Source organism: Drosophila yakuba, chromosome 3R, assembly GCF_016746365.2.
Source record: "Drosophila yakuba strain Tai18E2 chromosome 3R, Prin_Dyak_Tai18E2_2.1, whole genome shotgun sequence".
Taxonomy (NCBI): Eukaryota; Metazoa; Arthropoda; class Insecta; order Diptera; family Drosophilidae; genus Drosophila; species Drosophila yakuba.
The window spans coordinates 21,475,564-21,496,765 of record NC_052530.2 but is presented as its reverse complement, the minus strand read 5'-3'; the positions used below and the strand labels follow the sequence as shown (position 1 = coordinate 21,496,765).

The 21,202-nt window shown below is 46.1% G+C and overlaps 3 protein-coding genes across 4 annotated transcripts; 1 reads left to right on the top strand and 2 right to left on the bottom strand.

Annotated features, from left to right (window-relative positions):
• Nucleotides 1-742: 742 nt before the first annotated feature.
• Nucleotides 743-18,824, top strand: LOC6537822 (sodium/hydrogen exchanger 9B1). 2 transcript variants are annotated; one of them, XM_002098327.4, is made up of 11 exons: nt 743-1,142; nt 1,549-1,818; nt 8,454-8,892; nt 12,968-13,255; nt 13,312-13,494; nt 13,573-13,748; nt 13,834-13,940; nt 16,085-16,267; nt 17,016-17,159; nt 17,524-17,625; nt 18,417-18,824. In XM_002098327.4, the coding sequence occupies exons 1-11, from the start codon at nt 1,052-1,054 to the stop codon at nt 18,687-18,689; spliced, it is 2,256 nt and encodes a 751-aa protein (XP_002098363.2). In that variant the 5' UTR covers nt 743-1,051; the 3' UTR covers nt 18,690-18,824. The 2 variants fall into 2 exon arrangements, with proteins under 2 accessions (XP_002098363.2, XP_015048535.1); XM_015193049.2 differs by lacking the exons at nt 743-1,142; nt 1,549-1,818 and adding an exon at nt 5,941-6,129.
• Nucleotides 9,138-10,780, bottom strand: LOC6537824 (odorant receptor 94b). The gene has a single exon (XM_039375386.2). It carries the CDS (start codon nt 10,778-10,780, stop codon nt 9,644-9,646), a length of 1,137 nt encoding a protein of 378 aa, XP_039231320.1. The 3' UTR covers nt 9,138-9,643.
• On the bottom strand, nt 11,558-12,893 carry LOC6537823 (odorant receptor 94a). The gene is made up of 2 exons (XM_002098328.3): nt 12,038-12,893; nt 11,558-11,978 (listed from the first exon to the last, which is right to left on the bottom strand). Exons 1-2 carry the CDS (start codon nt 12,778-12,780, stop codon nt 11,558-11,560), a joined length of 1,164 nt encoding a protein of 387 aa, XP_002098364.1. The 5' UTR covers nt 12,781-12,893.
• Nucleotides 18,825-21,202: the final 2,378 nt, after the last annotated feature.

The following is a 21,202-nucleotide window of genomic DNA, read 5'->3' as shown; positions in this document are numbered from 1 at the left end:
TCCATCAGGAAATTAAAAATATTCCAGCGAAGCAATTAAATTACGGCCACGACGTTGGAGTGAAAATGGGAGTGGCCATAAGCCCAATGTGATGAGCACGTCAAAATGCAAATTTGTCGGAAAGACAATTTACAAGACAAACGAAACTCTTTTTACTCGAAGGAAACCCAATTGCTCACCATGCTCATCAAAATTAATAATTGATAGCAAAACAAATACAAGGTAGTACTACTGCATGAGTACAGCGCCACCTATTGTTCAGGATTACCGCTAAAATGGGACAGGTCGCGCACATTTGCCCCAATAAAGCGAAAGTGAAGGCGTTTAATCATGAAATAGTTGTGAGCTGCCCATTTGACACCCACACACATGAAATGGGGAAATGCTCTGCGATTAGAGGTCTATTAATAACGCGGTTATTCGGCGCCTTATCTCGCTTAGATAAATTATGATTACATGACAATAATTTATCAACTAATTGGCTTCGCCTTAGAAAACTATGGGCATATTGAGACGCAGATAAACGACCCCCTTATAAATATGTAAGTGCTTGCAACGGCTCCCCATTTTTCCCCCACATTTTCGCCCCCCAAAAAACCAACTCATTCCGCTCTCTTCGCGGAACGGAAAAGAAAACAGAAGGTTTGCTTGGCGCAGAGCTTGTTTGTTTGCCAATTAGTTTTAATCGAAGAGCGCTCGCTGGTGCTCCGCTGTTGGAATCGGCAATCGCTTGTTTAAATTGCTTTTGCTTTTCTAATTAATGCGTTTGGCAAATATTGCCAGTGCATGTGCTGTAATAAAAAGCAGCTCGAAGCTCGCAAGTTCCTGGGCTACTACTATTCCATTCCGCCTTTCCGCCGGTCGTGTCGCGTGTGTTCCCTTCGCCGTATACTATATATACTCTATATCCACTCGATACTCGGAGTCGGTCAAGTGTATTCAGCTAGTCAGTCTCTTTGCACCGCGGCGTCGTTCTCTTTGGCTGTCAATTTGAGTCAAGAACAGTCAGTCGTCTGGACTACGTCATCGTACTGATTGCGTCAGCAATTTGATGCTCTTTGGCTTTATTTTCAGCATTTTTTCACTCACTCATTCACTCGGTTTTGTTTTGTTTTCCGCATTCGACATGAGCAGCGATTCCGGTAAGCTAAATATTCGTATCTATGGCCATTTAGCATTGGCAGCTTTCGATTCTCACTTTCGGCGTTAATTTACGAGTTTATGGTTAATCAATTAAATGCCACTTTTTGCCCAAGTGCCAATAAATAAATCGTGTGCAAATACGTGTGTGCTTCCACAAGTCGAAATGTTGGAAAATGAACTCTTTTATTTATATACTTGGTATGGCAAAAACAATGGCAGAATAAAATTATCAATGTTTTTTATTATGATCTGATTGATTAGCAACCCTTAGGCTTTTTGTATCATGCTTAATTAAAAATGTTGCCAAATAGCATGAGAAAATTTTATATGTGCTCTTAAATTTGATATCTGAATTTGATTTAAACATTATACAAATGAATTTGTAACATTTGTATTATTTTGTAGATGTATTGGATATAGTGGCAGAGAGCGAGGGTCCGCCCTTACAAGCCTTTCGCAGCAGCAATCCCTTCGAGGAGTCGTATCAAAAGTCATCCTGCCAGCAGGACTTTGAGCGGGATCGGGATGCAAATCTGACTCCATTGCATATGCTGCGAAGGGCCAGCGAAACGGTAACCGCCAGCATCCTGGAGCCGGAAAAGGAGCACCTCCTGGGCGACAAGCCACAGGCGCCACCTCGTGCCCATGGAACCAGCACGCCTAGCGCCTCCGAAGGTGAGTAATATGTTTAATTGCGCCATGTCGGCATGGGGAACTCGAAAAATGCGCAGCCAAAGTATTTGTTCCGGAAATTTTTGCCTTTTATGCAACCATCGCCCGGATCAGTTGCCACACACAACACGCAGAGAAGACAGGCGGGCAAAAAGGATGCTGAAGACAGAGACATCCAGAGGCAGAGGCACAGCTTCATGCCAACGCTTTGTTGGCCAGCCAAGCGAAGTGGCTCCGACAGCCAAGAGCCAAGTGCACAATGCGTGCTCAGATATGCACATTTGCACATATGCACTTCAGCACATACATGTATGTATGTATGTACATGCGAGTATACTCGTATTCATAGTTTGTTTATGCAAAGTTTTTGTTTCGTCGGCGAGATATCCTGGCAAAATCACAGCTCTTTCTCTGCGCAGAGCTGGCAGGAGCTGATTGAGGCATTTCGATTTTAAGTGAACCGCACAATCACATCTTGCACAACGGCGAAGGCGACGGCGAAAGCGGGTGGTTAGCCGGGGCGTATACGTAATATTTCCGCATATTGACGCCAGAGTGTCTGCGATTGGCAGTGCAGTGCATCTACTGTCCCGGCTCAAACTCAAACTCAAAGGCAGGCATTTCCTTACATTCCTTCTGCATTTCTGCAAATTTGCAATGCAATGCCAATGTGTGTGGGTGGACCACTTTCGTTGGCCGAGGTTTTTGTTTACGCTCCTCTGTTTTGGCAGGTGGTCCTTGCTGGTTTTTCGCCCACACAACCGCCGAGTAGCTAGTATTTTTGAAAACTCCCGGAGCGGCAATTGTTTTGCATCTGTTCAAATACGGGCGCTTTCGCACTAGCCATTGCCAACTTTTTGGTAGAAGAATTTCCCTTGGGGCCAGCGCCATTGTGGCATTTTCACACGAATAATGAGCCGTTTTAGTTGCGCCCAAATGCCCACAATCATATAACTAACACGAGTGGCAAAAAGCCCGCGGCTCTCGGCAAAGTATGTTCCCATGAATATGCATTAACCGGGGCTCATTTCCTGTGCATTCATTTCGCATTTTGCTATTTGAAGTGCAGCACTGAATCAGATTCTGATTCTGATTCTGATTCCTATTCCGATGCCCGGTTTCCATTGCCATTGGTCTGACTCTGATTTGACTGTGGAAGTCATATTTAAATAAGTTTGCGCACCGCTGCAGGCAGCACTAATGCTCGCATGTGCAGGCACTCGTTTATATTAAATAAATTCCATTTAAATGCAGCGTTTGGGGCAATTCCTCAAGCTCAACCTTGAATGGCGGTGCCATTCCCCCACCTTCCCCACTTTTCACCTGTCGCTTCTGCTTGTGAGTGAAACGGCGACATTTCTGTTAACTAAAGCCAACATGATATACGCTTGGCACACAAACACATTCACTCGTCTATTGATAAATGCAGTGCATTGCGCATTCGCCCCATGTGCCCCATCCATGTATGTGTGTGCCTTTGTGTGTGTGTGTGTAGCTGTATGCAAGTCAGTTCATTACGTATACGCAGTGTGCGACATTTATAAATGCCAGCAAGACTGTGACTCAGCATAATGATTGCCAAATGAATGGGAGCATGTTAACCGTCACGAAAACCCTTTAGACGCCATTTCAATTGGCGCTGGTGCCTTCTGCCCAACAGCATTTCGCAGCTGTTGGCCCACTTTGGGGGCTTGAATACTTTGGCTAAATCTGAAGTATCTCAAGGATCTGAAGGCACTTGCACTTGCGCCACGGCTAATTACGAGAACTGAACTTAGTCACCACTCCCCCCGTATATAACCTTTGACCACCTGTCAGACTTTGGTCGCTTATTTGCTAAACTGCAAACGGGGTTCTTTTTTCAATTTGTCTGTGGCTCTTATTTACCATTCAGCTGGGTGCTGAATGGCGCTTTGTGACCTCGTTTTTTTCTACCATTTTGTGTATAGTTTACCAGCCGCGAGCCAAGAAAGTGCCAGTTTCCACTGATTTGCGATGTATGAGCACTAAATTAGATGCGAATCGCTGGGGCGTGAGTTCATCTCACAGGCAGGAAGTGCGTGACAACGGAATGCAATCTTCTGCCACGCAAAGAAATTATTTTCCGAATGCGCAGCATGCAGCATGCAGCATGCAGCGTGTGGAGTTTGCAACTCGGAATCAGGAATCTGGAATAAGGATTCAGGACGCGTCAAGGATGCCGGCTGGCACAGTTAAAAGGTGGTACGCTTAAGTAAACATAAATAAAATAAATGTGCGCTGAGTACGGGCAAAGTGATTTGATATATAAGTACGCCCCAGACGGAAAAAGAGTTTCAGACTTCAGACAGCAGCAACTCCAAGGACCCAAGGATCCTTGGGGGTGGAAAAGCACGGAATAAGGAGTTGCAGAAGTCATCAACGAGTGCAATTTCACGTTTAAGCATATTGAAAAAGCACCTAACGTAACGTTCGCCTGTAAATAATGAATAGTTGAATAACTGATATAAATTACTGCAGGTACACATCGCATCGTACTACTCGTATTTATAGTAGATCCCCTTGTCAAGCAATTTATGGCACTTTTTGCTGAAATAACAATCTAAATGTTAAGTGACAGCGCAAAAAAAGAAAACTTTGCGCAACTTTGAGCACAACTATAAATTCTCCATCAGACCCTGGCGAACTTTTTCCAAGTTGTTTAGTTTTCGGGCCGACGTCGTCTGGAAAAGTGTTTGCCTCGCTTCCAATTAACACCTCAGATTCGCACTCGTACGCAATAGTCCGCACATGACAGGCGAATGACAAAAACTTTGGCTGCAACTGCAGTTGGAGCTGGAGCTCCATGGATATGGCCATTACTTTTTTCCATCAGCACATCCTGCGAAGGAGTCCTGCTCCTGCGGCGCTTCTTGTGACCAGTGGCATAATTTGTGTGGAAACTTCTCGGGCAATTGAAAAGCGAAATGCGCAAGGCATCCCAGTGCCTTGGCTTAAAATAACTTTTGCATTATTTTCGTGCCTGGTCACTTGAAAGTTGCAGAAAATATGACAAGATAAAATGCCAAAAAAAGTGCCCCCCGGCAAGTGGGCGGAGTGTACAGCGATAGGGGGCGTGGCCGTGGCCCCGGGAAACTGCAAAGTGCAAACTGCAAAAGGTAATAATCAATGGGGCGGCCAAAGAAGCCTTAATGACCTGCCCAACTTGCAGTTCAAGTTGGCTCAACGGCTCCCCCGTTTTTCTCGAGTGCAGCGCATGAATGTGAAATATGAAATATCACAGGAGCGGCAGGACCTCCGAAAGTCCTGCCTTACAATACCTGAACGCTATCTTCGCCGACACCTTTGCGCAATTTATGCACCATTTTTTCGCACAGGCAGCGACAGAAAAAAAAACACAAGAAAAAATAGTAAAAGTAAGTGCCGCAAAAACTTTTAAATGAGCCACATAATTCAAAAAGATGGAGAAGAAATCTTGCCTCTGTTATCATTTCATTGCCACCCAATTTCCACCACCCACTGCCGAGCGGCATTTCAGTTTCAGTTTGTTACGGCGGAGATATTTTAAATTAATTAGCAGAACTTAAATATTTGTTGTAGTTCAAACGCGAACTTCGCATTGAACTGGTAAATATTCAATAAGCTCGCAGCCATAATGAACTCAACCGAAATCCAACTGAACCGAGAGTTTAGCCCCACTGAAATGGCAAATATTTGCAGGGCGCACATAAGTTTCCCATTGGTTATGGCTAATTAATTGATAAGCAAATGCCTCGGGCCAAATAAGTGTTTATGTTGCAGAGCGGCGGGGCTTAGAAATTCCCCAGCTGCTTCCCCATCCGAACTTTAAGATTACATCTCGATGTGATGTATTTCGTGAACAGCCTAATCTCGATTGGCTTTTCATAATTAGCACCTCCGATGCCAGGGTTCCATCTAATAATCCCATATGTTCTCGTTATCACACCAACCTCTCTCGCAGTTTGCTCGCTAATTTTAAGTTATTAAACAAATATTTTGGCTGGCTCACTCGCGTGGCTACAAGAGCGTTCCGAACTTTGAGATATATGTTTTTTATTAGCATAAGATAAAAAATATATATGTGCCGAGCCCGAGGCTGTGGAACTATCCGTTTAAGAGAGCTGACATCTCAGTTGTCCGCTGCCATTGAACGCGATTAGTCGGTGTTCGGCATTAAAATTGTGCGGTTCGGTTGTGAAACGGTTTCAATAAAATTGCACTTTCCATTGAATTGGAATATGTGATGAATGTGAATATTGCTAGTTTTATGGGTGCTTGGGCTAACGCAATCTAATTTAATTATCCGCCAAACAGGTAAGCGCCCACAACGTCGGGAAAAACCATCATTTTCCAACTCTCATCATTGTGTTTATTGTTGCAATTCAGAATTTCTATGAGCGCGTTGAGCTTTTCAGCATTTTACCGCGCACATAAATTGCTAACATGTTCGTTATTGTTTTAAAAAGTTTGTGTATTTATTGTACGAGTATACTCTGCCCATCCGCCATTCCAAAGCAGATTACTTTATTATTTTAAATGAAACTATAATTAAAATAATTTTCCGTTTTGCTTGTTTCACTGCGAAGAGAACCAGCGTTTTCCCCTTTTGTTGGAGATTATTTCGATTGCCGGTGTTTTGCACTGCGTTATCTCTTTCAGACGGCGAATCCGTGCTCATCAGCTGTTTAATTTATTTGTTTATTTGTTCAGTCTGAGAGGGCAAAACAAACATGGAACTGAACATGATAGAAGATCGACCTTGAAATAAAATAAATAAATAGACAGGATTTGAGACTTACCTTCAGTAAACACTTGTTGGTACTTCGAATCATGTTGATTAATATTCATGTTCATTTTCATATTTTGTAAGCTTGAGAAACTAATTATTTGGCTTTATAACATTTGAAACAATTTACATTGGGAATAATAAAGAATAAGTTATATTAGTAGTGAATAAAACTTAATGTCAGTAAGTAAATCATCCTACGAGAATAAACACTTTTTTTCCTGCCTAACTTCAATAAAAATATATCAATCGAAATTAGGCAAAGCTCCTATTTCATTTGCGGCTGCAATAATCCGAGCTCTATTAGTTGCCACTTCACAGCACAGATCCAATATTTGTGCCCCTGCATTATGACACCCAATTAGCATCGGCAATCAATTTAGGCGTGTGTGTCAAAGAGTCGCATGACGCTCTGAATCACAAGCGACACGTGATCGATGGACCAATACGCAAATATAACATATCTATCTACATCTACATATGCTATATCTATAGAATCGAACCAGTGGAACATTCAGAGTTCGCACCGGCGAGAATTGGCGCTAAATATTTGCGCACAATTAACTCGTAGCCAATTCGAGTGGTGACAAATCACAAGCAGATTGTCTTTTCAAATCAAATACAAACAGGGATACAAAAAAAAAAAACAAAAAAAAAGGGCAAAGAAGCTGGCATCTGGAATCAAATCGAATCAAGTGCTGATTGCACAGCCTATGTGGCAGCAACACACTGGCAGACAGTGTGAACTCTGCATAATAATTGAGATGTGAAGTGGATTGTAAATTCTTGTTATTAGAACGGCGCTTCAAATGCAAATATCAGTCTCCACTCCAATTAGCCCCGCTTTGAAGGAGGCGTCAATTGCTCGAAAGCACTCGCAGCTAGCCGGCATTAAGTGCGCTAATTATAAATGGAAATATTTATGTATTTCCTAGCACCTGCACCTGCCTACCTACGGAACATCTAGCGACTTTTCCGCCTTTCGCAACCTGTGAAATTGTCGCGGCAACAATGAAGCCAATTATGGAGGCACCTGTCTCCTGTCTACTGTCTACTGTCGTCTGGCTGCCTTGGTTCGCCTCATCCTGCAGCTCGTCCTTGTGCTCATCCTTGTGCTCATCCTTGTGCTCCTCCTGGGCCAGGTGAAGACAGCTTCCTGCCGGCAGCGGTGCTCTCCTACCCCCACCCCCCTCCATCCTCCTCCTCGACGACGTGCCTCCTCGTCGGCGGCACAATCAACGGTTGTCAATCTTTGTTGCAATCTTCATTTCGCCATCGCCTGGAGTGGTGGGAGTGGCTTGTGTGTCGGCTGCACTTTGCAATTTAAAAGATCCAACTGCTGCTGTTGGGCCTTCGTTATGCATGAGCAGCGGGAATGAATGCCAAATGGGCTAAATGCACCAGTCTGGCGCTTCTGCTTATAAGCCAGTCGATGGTCCTGCTCTATTTTGTAAGGACATTCGAAGTGCACAGAGGCAAGTGCATGGGCAAGAGTTCTAGAAGAAATAGGCAGTAAACTTAGATATAGCAAATCTAAATAAAATATATAATCAAATAATGTAATAAAACTATACTAAAAATGCCTAAGAATTAGCTTTCAACAGCATGTCTATGTTTTTTCGACTTACCCTTTGATGCAATAGCTATTGTCATATGGCTTTAGGCATTTGCAATGCAGATTTTAAAGCTCTATTAAGCTGTATTAATAAGCTGTATTAATACAAAGTTCTTTAAAATCTGGTCAAACTCCTCATATGTTCCCCTTAAGCCCAAGTACTTTGGGCAAGCTATAAAGATTCTCCCAGCAAAAGACATATCTATTAAGGCATTTAAATCTGTTTGCCACTTGCAGCGAAGCGCAGCAGACAGCAACCGTATCAGTGGCAGCTGCAGCAGCAACAGCAGCAGTTAGGCAACAGCAGCAACAACAGCAACGGGACACTGGCGCCAGGTGACAACATGACACAAGGAGCAGCGCCGCAGGACTCACAGGGTGACATCCTGCCCACCCGCCCGCTGCATACCAAATTAGACATACAGAGGATCCCGGAGGATGAGGCGGGCGGCGAGGCCACACAAAACGCTGCAACAATAATTTTAACGCCGACATCATTAAATTTAACAAATACAACACAGAATGTTGCCGCCAACAATGCGGGCAACTCCAGCACCAGCACCAGCTCCAACGCCAACTGCGGCTCAGGATCCGGCTCCGGCTCCGTCTCCGGCTACCCAACTGCGAACGCAACTCCGGGCGGAGTCCGTGGCGACGAGTACAAAGGGCCCAAATGGTAAGTGAAAAGCTCATGTGGCCAGCTCCACTCCGGTTGGGGAGTAAGGGTAGGGGTAGGAGGTTGGGGCTGCCATTGTGCGGATTTGTGCTTAACCCTTTGAATGCACTTCCGGCGGGACAGCAGCGCCGCCATTCACACTTGCATTGCACGCGTTTTTCGCATATCCGTTGGCTGCCTTTCTTTACTTCTCCTCTCCTCTCGTCTCGTTTCGCATTTTGTATTTTGTATTTTGTATTTTTGTATTTCTTTTGTGCGCCAACAATGTCGTCGTGGAAGTTGGCGCTGCACTAGGCAGCGGCGCGTGCTTCCGCTGGGTTTTCAAAAGGGGAAGATGGAGCGGGATTTGGATCCTGTTAGCATGGCATATCTCATGCCCATATCCCCCGACGTCTAGTCGCAGGCTAGCCCGATTTCTTGTTCCCTTTTTTTATTTTTTTGGCTGCGACACTTAGTTTAATAGCTGGCGAAATGCCTTGTTGGCTGCCGGCGTTTATTCTTCATGTTCACAGCAACAACAGCAACGGGGCGTATGAGTTACAGTGTTACGTATCCGACCCGTGGGTGCGTTTCCATTGTGGCGCCGCAGCAGTCGGGGGATCCCTGCTCCCGTTTCACTCTACTTGGATATCTTCAGCAGCAGGGCGAAGAAACTGTAGGCATTGTTGATGGTCTGCCAAAAGTTGTGGGTTACAGAGCAGAAATATATTTACATTATTAAGATGAAAACGTTCATATTTCCCAGAAACTTTTAAGTTATTTTATACTTAGGCATGGGCGGAAATCTTACCTTCACAAAGATGGGCAGTCCTATTTCGAAGAACACCCCAGCTCGCACCTTCACCGGTCGCTTGAGGAACTCCATGTAGCAGTTGAGCAGCTTCCGCGTGCCCACGGAGTACTCCAGCCAGTTGGTGGCGAAGACACTATTGGTCAGTGCATTGGCGTGAAAGGTCAACTCATTGCCGTAGTAGCAGGGCAGGAAAATCTGGACAATCATGACGGCCACGAATTGCACGGTGGTCACGAAGAGTCCGGGTCGCTGCCTGAATCCCATGTGCACCAGTCGATAGGCACTGAAGCAGATGATGAAGGCACTGAAGACCACTTGCGATAGAACATATGGCGAAACTAGCACTTCGCATTCCCTCGTCAATCGCCGCACTTTAGAGTGCAGTTGGAAGATGCGGCGCAACTCTGGCTTGGCTTTCTCCTCGGTTGCACATTTCAGGGCCTCCAGTCGCCTGCCCAGCAGCCTGAAGAGCGAGGCGATGTGGAACATGAAATAGCAGCCCAAAGTGTCCAGCAGGATGTTCGATAGACAGCACAGGGTCATGGCCACCACATTATAGCCCCAGGCGTAGAAATATCGCTCCCTGGTGCGCCACTCGAATGGCACGTAGTAACCGAAGGGCAGCTCGTAATCCTCCTGGAAAAACACGCTTATATAGCCCATCACAGCCACGAAGAGGCTGCCCCCAATGTACCAGTAAAATATTCTCTTAAAATCCCTTTGATTTTGCTGCCAGAATTGGATTTCCTCGGCAGTGCGCAGATTGAATGCGGGATCGTGTTGCAATTCGTGGATTAGATTAGCAGCCTCATGGCGTCGGTACCAAATATTCAGGAGTTTAGTGACCAATGCCAGTTCGGTTATGGACATGTACAGCACTTGACCAGCTTCCTCAAAATCCGAAGAGGCAATAGCTTCATACCACATGAGCGCAATATACGTGAAGGTCAGTGGAAGGTGCAGCACAAAAGGATATATACGTTTTAGCCAGTTTAAAACTCCATCTTCTCCCTCGTTTTCCCATTTCAGAAGTCCTATCCAACGTTGGATCACCAGAAGTGTCTGGATGGCACTTAGGCGATTCGTAGACTCCATTTTCAGCAGCTTAATTTTGATGTACTTAATGAAAAGTTCGAAAGATTTTTAGGCCTTTTATAACCTATGAGTTTTAATAGCCTTTATGGGTGACCTTGTGGAAATTTTTTTGATTTAGTGTGAACTAGGGCGGTATCAATAGACTTTCTCCTGGCTGAACCTACATTTTACATCCTAGTTCCTTGAAATTACTGCTGGCATCTTTAGAAGAATATATATTTGCTGGTGACTATATTACATTTCAGGGAACCGGTTCATTTGGTGAGCTTAGTTCTCAGTACGTTCCGCCCCTGATTTGCTTAGGTAACCTAAGCCAAAATATTTACATATACAACTAATGAGCAGGGCAATTAGAATAATTAGCTTGCTGACATTACCATACGTTAATTGTTGGCCGTTACTAAATGTGTAAGACACGCAATTGGAAGGAGGAATGTTTGGGGCATAACTCTTCATCAAAAGCACTATTCTTTACCAAATTCTACGATTCATCATCAGTGCAATGAAGCCTGTGCAGCGGTGAAGATGTTCAAATTTGACAGAGTTTAATATGTCTTCGATAAAAATGTTTACTGGAAGAGGATTGAATATGTTTGGTATTCGAGTGACTTCCAGTATGTAAACAAATAAATTTTGACGGTTCTTGTGACCTAGTATCCTTTTATGCCATGATATACGTATATACGCTTTGATTAATGGTGTTCTATTCACACATTTCAATCAACAGGCTTTACTATTTCAGATATAATCAGCAATATTTATTAAGGTTTTGACATGTTACTTTGATACATTCAGTAATAAAGCTAAGAAACTGTAGGCGTTGTTAATGGTCTTAACAAAAATGGGCAATCCCACGGCGAAGAAGTTGCCAGCCCGGATGGTCACGGGTTTCTTCAGGTGCTCCATGTAGGCATTCAGTAACTTGCGAATCGGTGGACGACACTCCAGCCAATTGGTGTGGTACACCTCGTTGGTCAGCTGGTTGGCATACACGGTGATCTCGTTGCCGTAGTAGCAGGGCAGGAAGATCTGCAGAATCATCACGCTGACGAACTGCAGCATGGCTATGAACTGGCCGGGATTATCGCGAATTCCCACATACTGCAGGCGGTATCCACTGAAGCAGATGATCAGGGCACTCAACACGATCTGAGATAGTATATAGGGAGATACAATACTCTCGCAGGTCAGGGTCAATCTGCAAAGTATAACCTATAAATTAGGAAACGAGTGTATGGATTGCCGCAGAATACAAACCTTCTAATCCTCTGATGCAGTATGAAGATGGCACGCAACTCCTGGCCAAAAGTGGCATCATCCTGCACATTCTTCAGTTCCCTCAATCGAAGACCGAGCAGTCGGTAGAGAAGGGCGATGTGGAATAGGAAATAGCAGCCCAGGGTGTCCAGGGTGATGTTTGAGATGCAGGTCAGCGTCATGCCCGCCATGTCGTAACCATAGGCGAACCAGTACCTCCTCTCATTGCGCCACTCGAAGGGCACGTAGTAGGCGAAGGGCAGTTCGTAATCCTCCAGGAACAGTACCCCAGTGCAGCCACTGTACACGACGCCCAGGCTAATCAGGATGTAGATGTAGAAGAACCACTTGAAGTAACGCTGCTCCCGGCGCCAGAAATCCATCTCCTCCTGGCTGTGAAGTTGGTAGTCCGGAGCGTATTGGAACTCCTGCATCAGCCGCCAGGCTTTGGTGCGATGGTGCCAAATACTGAGGATTTTCACCACCAAAGCCATCTCGGTGATGGACATGTACAGCACCTGGCCAGCCTGCTCCAGATTGCTCGAGATGAAGGCCTCCAGCCACATGAGTCCAATGAACGTGAAGGTTATGGGCAGGTGCAGCAGGTAGCGATAGTGGCGCTTCACGAAACCGGTGCAAGTCCACTCCTCTTCCGATTCCAAGGACCAGGGCCAGAGGCCAAATAGTTGCATGACCCGAAGAATCAGGCGCATGGATTCAATGCGATCCTTGTGGCTATCCATGGTGCTTAGTCCTGGCTCTATTTGCCCTGGGCCTTCAGCTTTTATAGCTCTAAATGGGCTCGATAATTAGCGGCAATTATGTGTACATACTTAAAGAACAGAGCTCATGATACGGAAAACTTCCTCAGTATATTCGAAACCTTTGTGGCCGTTGGTTTAACTCTCTTTTCTTGAACTCTCCTTTCAGGTGGCTTTATATCCGTTCGCATTGGGTGAACAGTTCCGAGCTGGTGGCCCTGCTGGCCATTTTCCTGGGCCTGTGGGCCATGGGCTGGGTTCTGCTGCCGGAGTACGCCCAGCCACCGAGCGTCATCATGCGCATTGCATTCCTCTTCGTGGGCGCCCAGATATCCGGCATCCTGGTCACCTTCGTCCACCTGCCCGACATGCTGGGCATGCTCTTCTTCGGCGTACTGTATGCCAACCTCGGCCTGGCCAATTTCGAGGGCTACCAGAAGTTCGAGCTGTTCCTCAGGTAGGATTTCATTTAAATCCGTATTACATTTAATCTGGGTCTCTCTCTCTCCAAAGGGAGATGGCTCTGATCAACATCATGCTGCTGGCTGGCCTGGGGCTGGATGGAGACGCCTTCAAGCGGCTGTGGTTCATGATACTCCGGTTGACCCTGCTGCCCACAATTGTGGAGGTTGCGGCCATCGCCGGACTGGCCAACCTTACACTCTCGATGCCCTGGCTGTGGGGCATCGCCCTGGGGTAAGTTAATGAGCTAATGGAATACTTGGATTATCCAATGTCTTAATGGGTGCTGATTACTTGCGGGTAATGTTGCAGCCTGGTCATCACCGCCGTGTCCCCGAATGTCGTCGTCACTGTGATGCTGAAGCTGAAGGAGGATCGACTCGGCCTGAACAGCGGCATCCACACGCTCATCTATGCCATGACCACATGCAACGATGTGGTGGCCATCTTCATGTTTGGCGTGATAATCAGCGTAATATTCTCAACGAGTGCGTGCCACCCGTCGTGACCGGGAATCGGAATCACAATCTCAGCCAGAGTTAAATAAACCCCCACTCCGATTCCCACTTTCAGCCTCGCTCAGCCAGCAAGTGCTGCAGGGTCCCATTGGCATTGGGATTGGACTCGTTTTTGGCTATCTCTACGGCTCGATGCTCCAGTACTTGCCATCCCGGAATGCGGTAAGCTGCCAGACAAAGGCGCGGACCTAGACGCAGTTCGTCCTTCGCATCCTGCTGCTCTTCTTCCTGCTGCTGCTGCTCGTCCTCGTCCTCGAGCGGGCTGCACTTAAAATGCACATTCAGTGAACACTTAGACACTCAATCAGCGCATTTAATGATGCAAAACGCGCGCCAGTCTCTAGAGGCGAGGAGCCGGGTGGGGAATGTGGGCGCTGTGCCATATGTACGTGGGGCTGCAGACGGCTGCACTGCGCGAAATGGGTGGGAAGTCCCTTCACAAGGGAAATTTCGTTTAAACTTGTTTCTGAACATCTCAACTGAATTGGGGAATAGTATACATTTCTGGGAGTAATCTGGAGCATCTTATCCAAATAATCGATCAGTTAACTTTTTCTAGCGACACTGTATCTCTACTTAGAGCCTCTTTTTTCGCGCAGTGTTGGCTTCCGCACAGTCCCCTCTCTCGCGGTTGTTTGTGTGGGTGCATTTTGCATAAAAAGACACTTACATGCATAGCGGCAACGGCAACGACGACGACGACAACGACAACGGCGAAGCTGGCGACATTTGCGACGACAGTTACTGCCAGCATCTATGTGAAGTTATGCCGGGGACATCGAGGCAGCCGCAGCAGCCAGAGCCACAAAACTCATTGCCGCAACTTACACCGCTAATGGCGCGCATAATCAAACGCCATGGGTGGTGGATGGTGGATGGTGCAGCGCATGCAGTGCACTATGCAACATGCACCATGCCCCATGCCCCATGCACCACCCATCAACCACCCAAGCCATCAAAGCCACCCAAAAGCCACCCCCTGCCACCTCCGTGTACACACACTCCCGTCGAGTTCTCATAACTTTTGTTTTCTGCAAGTCGCGCTCGCCTTTGCCATCGTCAAGTGGCATCCACATCCGCATCCACATCCGCATCCACGCAGCGCTGCAGTTTGTACAAAAATTTCACGCTGAGCGCCGTTGAAGTTGCATCCTTGCATATTTTACACACCCACTCACCTCGTGTGCCCACCCCCCACCGCCCAGCCCATCAAGCACACTCTTGCCATGTACATATATACATAGCATACATATATATATGTACATACATACATATATACATCCTGGGGCTATTCACTGTCATCTCCCGAAAGGGGTAAAAATGGGTGGCTGTCATCAGGCCTCGGTTTTTGGTCTCAGCATCTTTTCGCATGTCATTGCTACCGCCTTTATTTTATTATTATTACGCAGTGCTCTGTAATTTTGCATTCAACGTCACCTTTTGCCACTTATTTCACTTATTTTTTTTGCGCCAAAGCCAGTTGACAGTATTTTTCAATAAGATATTCGCGCAAAAGTTTGTAATTCAACGAGGTGGCAGAAACTCAAGTTGCAAAATTAAATGTTCCGGCGTGGAAAGGAAAGGAAACTTGAGTTTCCCAACCTTATAATAAAGACTGGTAACCTAACGATGTGCTGCCAAAGTCAATTTCATGCCATTTTACTAGAACGAGCCGTTTTATAGTTAAATACAAATAGCTTGACAAGGGCGAGGGCGCAAATTGAATTGCAGCAATTTGCGGCATAGTTGGAAAATCATCGGTTAAAATTAAAAAAAAAGATTCCAATCAGTCTCAGCCAGAAAAACTGACAACTTTTGACACTGCAGATAGTGGAAAATAGCCAAAAACTCACGGCTGAGAAAACATTGTTGCAGGCGAGAGATTTATCAGATCTAAACCCTTGTAGAAGTCATTTTAGTACAATTTTTGCGAGCTAGGAAAACCTGCTATACTCGTATATGCAAACGAAAACAAGGCGACAGGACGAAGGACACAGGACACAGGACAGTAGATTTTTTGCTCGCTTTTCCTTGACTGCAGCACACGTTGCGTATACGCAGCTGACCGCACACGCAAAACACAAACAATGCTGTCGATGGATGAGGGGGAGGGGAAGGGTGTATAGGGGATGGGGGTTAAAAAAAAAGGCAGTTTCCATCAGAGTTTTGTAAAGTGATTTCGCCATTTTTTCCCACTCAGCCCGGCTATCTCACCTGTTTTGCCATTCACTCCCTTCATATCTGTGCCGCATCCTTGTTTTTCACCACCCCCTCTCTTGCATCCTTGCATCCTTGTATCCTTGCAGACGTACGCAAATGGCCTACGCTTCGTCCTGACCATCTTGGGCGGCACCATCGCCGTGATGGGCAGCCGCGTCATTGGTTATACGTCGGCCGGAGCTCTGGGTTGTGTAACGACCGCCTTTATTGCGAGGATTGGCTGGCGGCGGGAGGAGATCAGGCTGACGCCCCAGCAGGCCCAGCAAATTGTGAGTATCCTGCACTGGGAACTTTTTGTGGGGCATCTTTATATGTGAAATATATGTATAATATATGTCTAATATATGTATAATATATGGGAAACTAATATCAGATTGCATATCAAGACTAGGGAGAGAGGAGCAGTAATGTTTTGCATTCAGTGTAATCTATATTAAGTCACTAGCTTGAGTAACTATAATTTCTTGCTGTGTCCAGAATCGAAACCAAGTCCAGTCGGGCAACTCTCTGAGCTGGAGACTTTGGCTCTGACCCCCCACTTTTGCCTTTTTGAGTGCTTTTTGGGCTATTGGGCCCACACTGGCTCTTTTGCCGGCTTCTCTGCTTTCGGGTCAAGAAAAATGTTCCACTGGCAAAAGTGCCATTTTTTATGTCTGCGCCGCTGCAGCTGTAAAAAGCGGCTGTATGTGCGGGATTTTTGCTAGGTAATTTGTGACATCACGTCCTTGTCCCATGTCAGACTTGACTGCCGGCTCTCGATTTGTTTCGAGCATGTGTGTTTTTTTGTACCTTCGAAGGTTCTCCTTTCATTTACCTTTGCCTTAAACTTTTAACCCAGTTGCTGGCCAACTCGGTTCTTTTCCATGCACTTGAGTTGCAGGGAAGGCGCCTCATAAGCCGATTGGCTTGCTTTCCCCGTTGGAAGTCAGGACGTCTTTTAAGTGGGGAAACAGGAAAACAGGGAAACATGATGAATTGGGCCACGATCTAATAACAACTTATTGATTCCCCTTGCAGGCGAGTGTGCCCAAGCGACTGGACCTCATGTGGAAGTTCCTCAAGCCCGTCTCGTTTGCGCTCATTGGCAAGGAAATTAATTTCAACGTGCTGCAGGGCCATGTAATCGGTTATGGCGCATTGTTGGTGCTCGTCGGAAGTTTGGTAATTAAAATGGTCGCCGGAGGCGGCAGGCGGTTGGCGGGAGGCGTGGCATGGCCGTTGGGGTGCAACAAATGCTCGCTCGTCCCGGCCACTTATTTAATTTCTTTCTGGTGTGGGGAATGCGCCACGTATTCCCGACGGTGCTCACTGCCCCATCCATTCATCCATTCTGCTGGTCGGAACGCAGACGGAGACGGAGACCAAGTGGAGATTCCGGGTGGTTGGTGTGGTGGGGTGAACCGAAATGAAAATGTTCCGGGACCGCAATGCAAATGTTACCTGCCAGCACACAGAGAAAAAAAGGGGGGGAAACAAAGCAGAAAAAACCATATAGAGATGACCACTTTCTTGTTCTTGTTTTCAGTTTCGCCTGGCTTTTGCATATTTATCCACATATGGCGGAAATCTGTCGAGAAAGGAACGTGCCTACATTACAATTTCCGGTTTTCCCAAAGCAACTGTCCAAGTAAGTTTCCCGTTCCGCGTGTCATGTTGCTGCGGTTCTACGTTCCCCACTCTCCATTCTCCATTCCCAATTCGAGTCCCCGCTTTCCACTTTTCCCACTGCCCGTTTCCATTTTCCATTTCCCATCCGTTGTCTCCGTGGGCTGGTGGCGCTTTTTATTTCATTGCCGGCCATTTCACTCGCTTGCCACGAGCAGACTGACCATCGTCCTGGTTGTCCCGCTTGTCCCGCTTGTCCTGGTTGTCCTGGCTGCCCTGGTTGCCCTCGCCTGGTGTTTTCCCCATGCTTAAGTTATACACGTATTTGCAGGTCATGTTCTCTTGTCCAGCGACAGAGTCAGACCCAGAGTCATCGCAGGACCTGCTCCTGCGGCTGCAGTTGGCATGCCAGCCTTTTGTTTGCAGTTTAACCGCAAGCGGACATTTTGTTTATGTCGCCTGAGCTGGCGAGTGTGCGTCTGTGGCTTACAGAAATTTAAATGTTACGCTGGCTTACTTACTTACCCAAAAAATCCAGAGAAAGAAAGCCAACAAAAAACAACAAAATACCAAAAACCAGGACGGCGGTCACATGTGTGTGCGTTCGTTCTAACTTTGCCCTAATATGTGGTGCATATTTCACTGTCCACCTTTTTCGTAGTGATTTAATTAAAATTGCACAGCAAACTGCATTTAATCTGGCTCCGCTGCAAATCACATATCACTCATACGCAGCGGTGGCCGCTTCCTAATATGAGTCCCTGCTAGCCCTCTCTCTTCCTGTCTCTCTCTCTCTCTCTCTTTCCCCCGTAGGCCGCCTTGGGTCCAGTGGCTTTGGACATGGCACGTGCTGCCAGCGTGGCCAGTCCGGAACAGCTTGCTCTGGCCGGGAATGTGCTCATCATCTCGGTGCTGGCGATTATATTCACCGCCCCACTGGGCGCCATTCTCATGCTGCGCCTGGCGCCGTATTGGCTCAAACATGGAGATGCAGTGCAGCCAGTTGTGGCGGTGGACTCCCCGGCCACGCCCACCGCCCCAACGCTGGGCAGCAGCAATTCCTCGAAGGAGGAACGTAGGACATAGCTGCAGGTTGATCTGGAGACGGAACTTTTAATCCATGCCGTGTACTTACGCAACCATTTCAGTCGTACTTATACTTACGTGTACTTAGGCATTACGCTGTTCAAATAAAAGTAAATGCGAAAAGTTAGCAACATATTTCGCTCGAAGGTTTGCTTTTCCCTGGTTTTTCAATTCATTCCCAATTCGAAGTACCTTTTTTTTATGGTTCGGAAATTCCCAGTTATTTGCTTACTTGTACGGCCGGACTCCTAAATTTCGGCGAATTAACAAAGTTTCGGCCCTAATCCCGCAGGACTAATGCCCCAAAATGGGCAACTTGGAGTTTTTGGCCGACTGGGGTTTTATTGTTTTTCCTGTGTCCCAGCAAATAAGCGAATAAGAAAAGCTTTTCGGCACCTAATTATGACAGGATCTGTGTTAATCCCGAGCTTCGAGCCCTTGCTAATTGGTTTTATAATTAATTTTGGGGGATTTAAATGCTGCTTCGTGTCAATCTGGCGCGAGTTTTTGTGACATGTCCATGTCAATCCGTATTAATGATTGACAATTGAACGAACAGGCTGTTGTTTTGCGAGTGGCGAGCGATTAAGTCGTTTATTCGTCGAGTTCGTCAAGTAAATAAATGAACCCAAAATGATTTCGTTAGTTTCAAAAGCGGAGTTGTCCCCTTTTCGCATTTCACTCTGCCAACGAATTTGAACGCCTTCTGCTTTTGTGGCAGCATCATTTCGCTCGGAGCTGGTGGAAAAAGCTAGAGCGTTGCATGGAGCAAAAAACACAAAATAATGGCAAAGAGGAAAGAATGCCATTTAATTGAAAAGTGATTGTGGGGCCAACCAACATCGAGCTTCTGCCCCCTCTTTCCCCCCTTTTGGCCAGGCGATGCAGAATTTGCAATGCAAACGGCTTAGAATGAACTTGATGTTCTGGCCGCCTTTGAAGCTTTTGGTTCTTGTTGCTGCTGCGGTCGCATGACAACCGATGGTACTGCGAAAAAAGAGAATATTCCTTCCTAAATTGTGACCAATTTCGAATCGAGGCAGTGAGAAAAATTTGGAATATTTTGGAATCTATCGAACATACTACACTTCTACAAACGATCCAACAAGTATTTATTTTACAGAACGTTTTAAGATTCAAGGAACAGGGACCGCATTCCATGATTCAACTCTATTTGTTTGTGACTCTTAAGTGGTATAAAGAATATAATAGCAAAGCTATTAACATTTTTCGCAGTGTAATAGCTGAGCTTCAGCTGTGGCCGGTTGAGTGAATGCTGAAAGGAATGAAATTAAAAGACGGCAAAAACGGGAGAGAGAGAGAAAAACTTATCATTTTTATTATCCTGCAGCTGCGCATATTTATAACCGTATGTACCCGTCTCTTTCGCATTCGCATTTACCATGCGATTCGCTGTCTCTTTCGCACCACCACCATCATCGGTGGCCTTTGTGTGACTCGAAAAAGAGTTGGGAATTGAAGGTAAATTAGTGTTATTAAAATGGCTGCACAAAAATAATTGCGCAACTAAATGAAAATTTTAATGAAAATTCTTTGGTTTCTTCCCTAGTTTACCTGTGTGCCTCTGTACCTGTACACCAGAATACTTGAATGCCAGTATACCTGTGTGCTTTTCCGCTCTTTTGCTGCGATTGCCCTCTGCGACTGCCTTCTGTTATTAGTTGCATTGTTTTCGCAGTTGATGTCCGTGCAATTAGCATAATGAAACCAGCTGCAAACTGCCGGCATACTTTTATGTAGGTAACTAGCTGGGTCAAATGCCAGGTGGATAGAGCATTGGATGGTCGGCTAAGGGCCATGCTCATAATGGAGTGCGTAAAAGGCGGATGTAAAACCCGATTGGAAGGACCGCAATTACGCCACAATTGAGTTATGTTCGCATCACATCAATTATGCTGCCACCGGCATAATCCTTCAAAAACTCATTGCTCTTATCGCGGCCATTGAAATGCCAGCGGCCATAGATCAACCTTATCAGCGCAGCCAAAAGCATTTTCCTGCGCCAAATAAATTCCAGCAGTTTATTATTCTAATTCGCATGCCGAATTCCGCGCTGAAAAAGAACGCCAAGCACGTCACCCACTCACCTACTTTACCCACCTGAAAGCAGCCAGGAAACCACGTGAAATACCACCCAAATCCAAAACCAAGCTAACCAAATCCAATCCAAGCATAACCCAACCACCCACAGACAGCCAACCGATACGGCGAAAGAAAGGAGTTGTGCGAGTGCCAAACGAAATCAAATCAAAAAGTTCACAAAAATGCCAGACCAAGAGAAATTAAGTTATAAAATTTTAAGGACTATGCGCAGTTTAATTTCCAAATGCCATGCCACCACCCACCTCCTCCCCCCAAGACACACAGGTGGGCGGGGTGGTGCGGGGTGGTAGTGTGGTTTTTGTTATGCGCCGATTACCATAAAAACAAGCCAAAGAAAGTTGCGTCCTTCTGCTAAACCGACGCTCGGAAACGGAAATCAAGAAAACAAA

What these genes read in the sequence shown, in the direction of transcription:
- LOC6537822 (XM_002098327.4), top strand. Translation starts at nt 1,052, where the DNA reads ATGCTCTTTGGCTTTATTTTCAGCATTTTTTCACTCACTCATTCACTC. An exon ending in CACGCCTAGCGCCTCCGAAG is followed by an intron (nt 1,819 to 8,453) that starts GTGAGTAATATG and finishes TGCCACTTGCAG; the next exon opens with CGAAGCGCAGCAGACAGCAA. An exon ending in CCCAGCAGGCCCAGCAAATT is followed by an intron (nt 16,268 to 17,015) that starts GTGAGTATCCTG and finishes TTCCCCTTGCAG; the next exon opens with GCGAGTGTGCCCAAGCGACT.
- LOC6537824 (XM_039375386.2), bottom strand. Translation starts at nt 10,780, where the DNA reads ATGGAGTCTACGAATCGCCTAAGTGCCATCCAGACACTTCTGGTGATC.
- LOC6537823 (XM_002098328.3), bottom strand. Translation starts at nt 12,780, where the DNA reads ATGGATAGCCACAAGGATCGCATTGAATCCATGCGCCTGATTCTTCGG. An exon ending in CTGCATCAGAGGATTAGAAG is followed by an intron (nt 11,979 to 12,037) that starts GTTTGTATTCTG and finishes TATACTTTGCAG; the next exon opens with ATTGACCCTGACCTGCGAGA.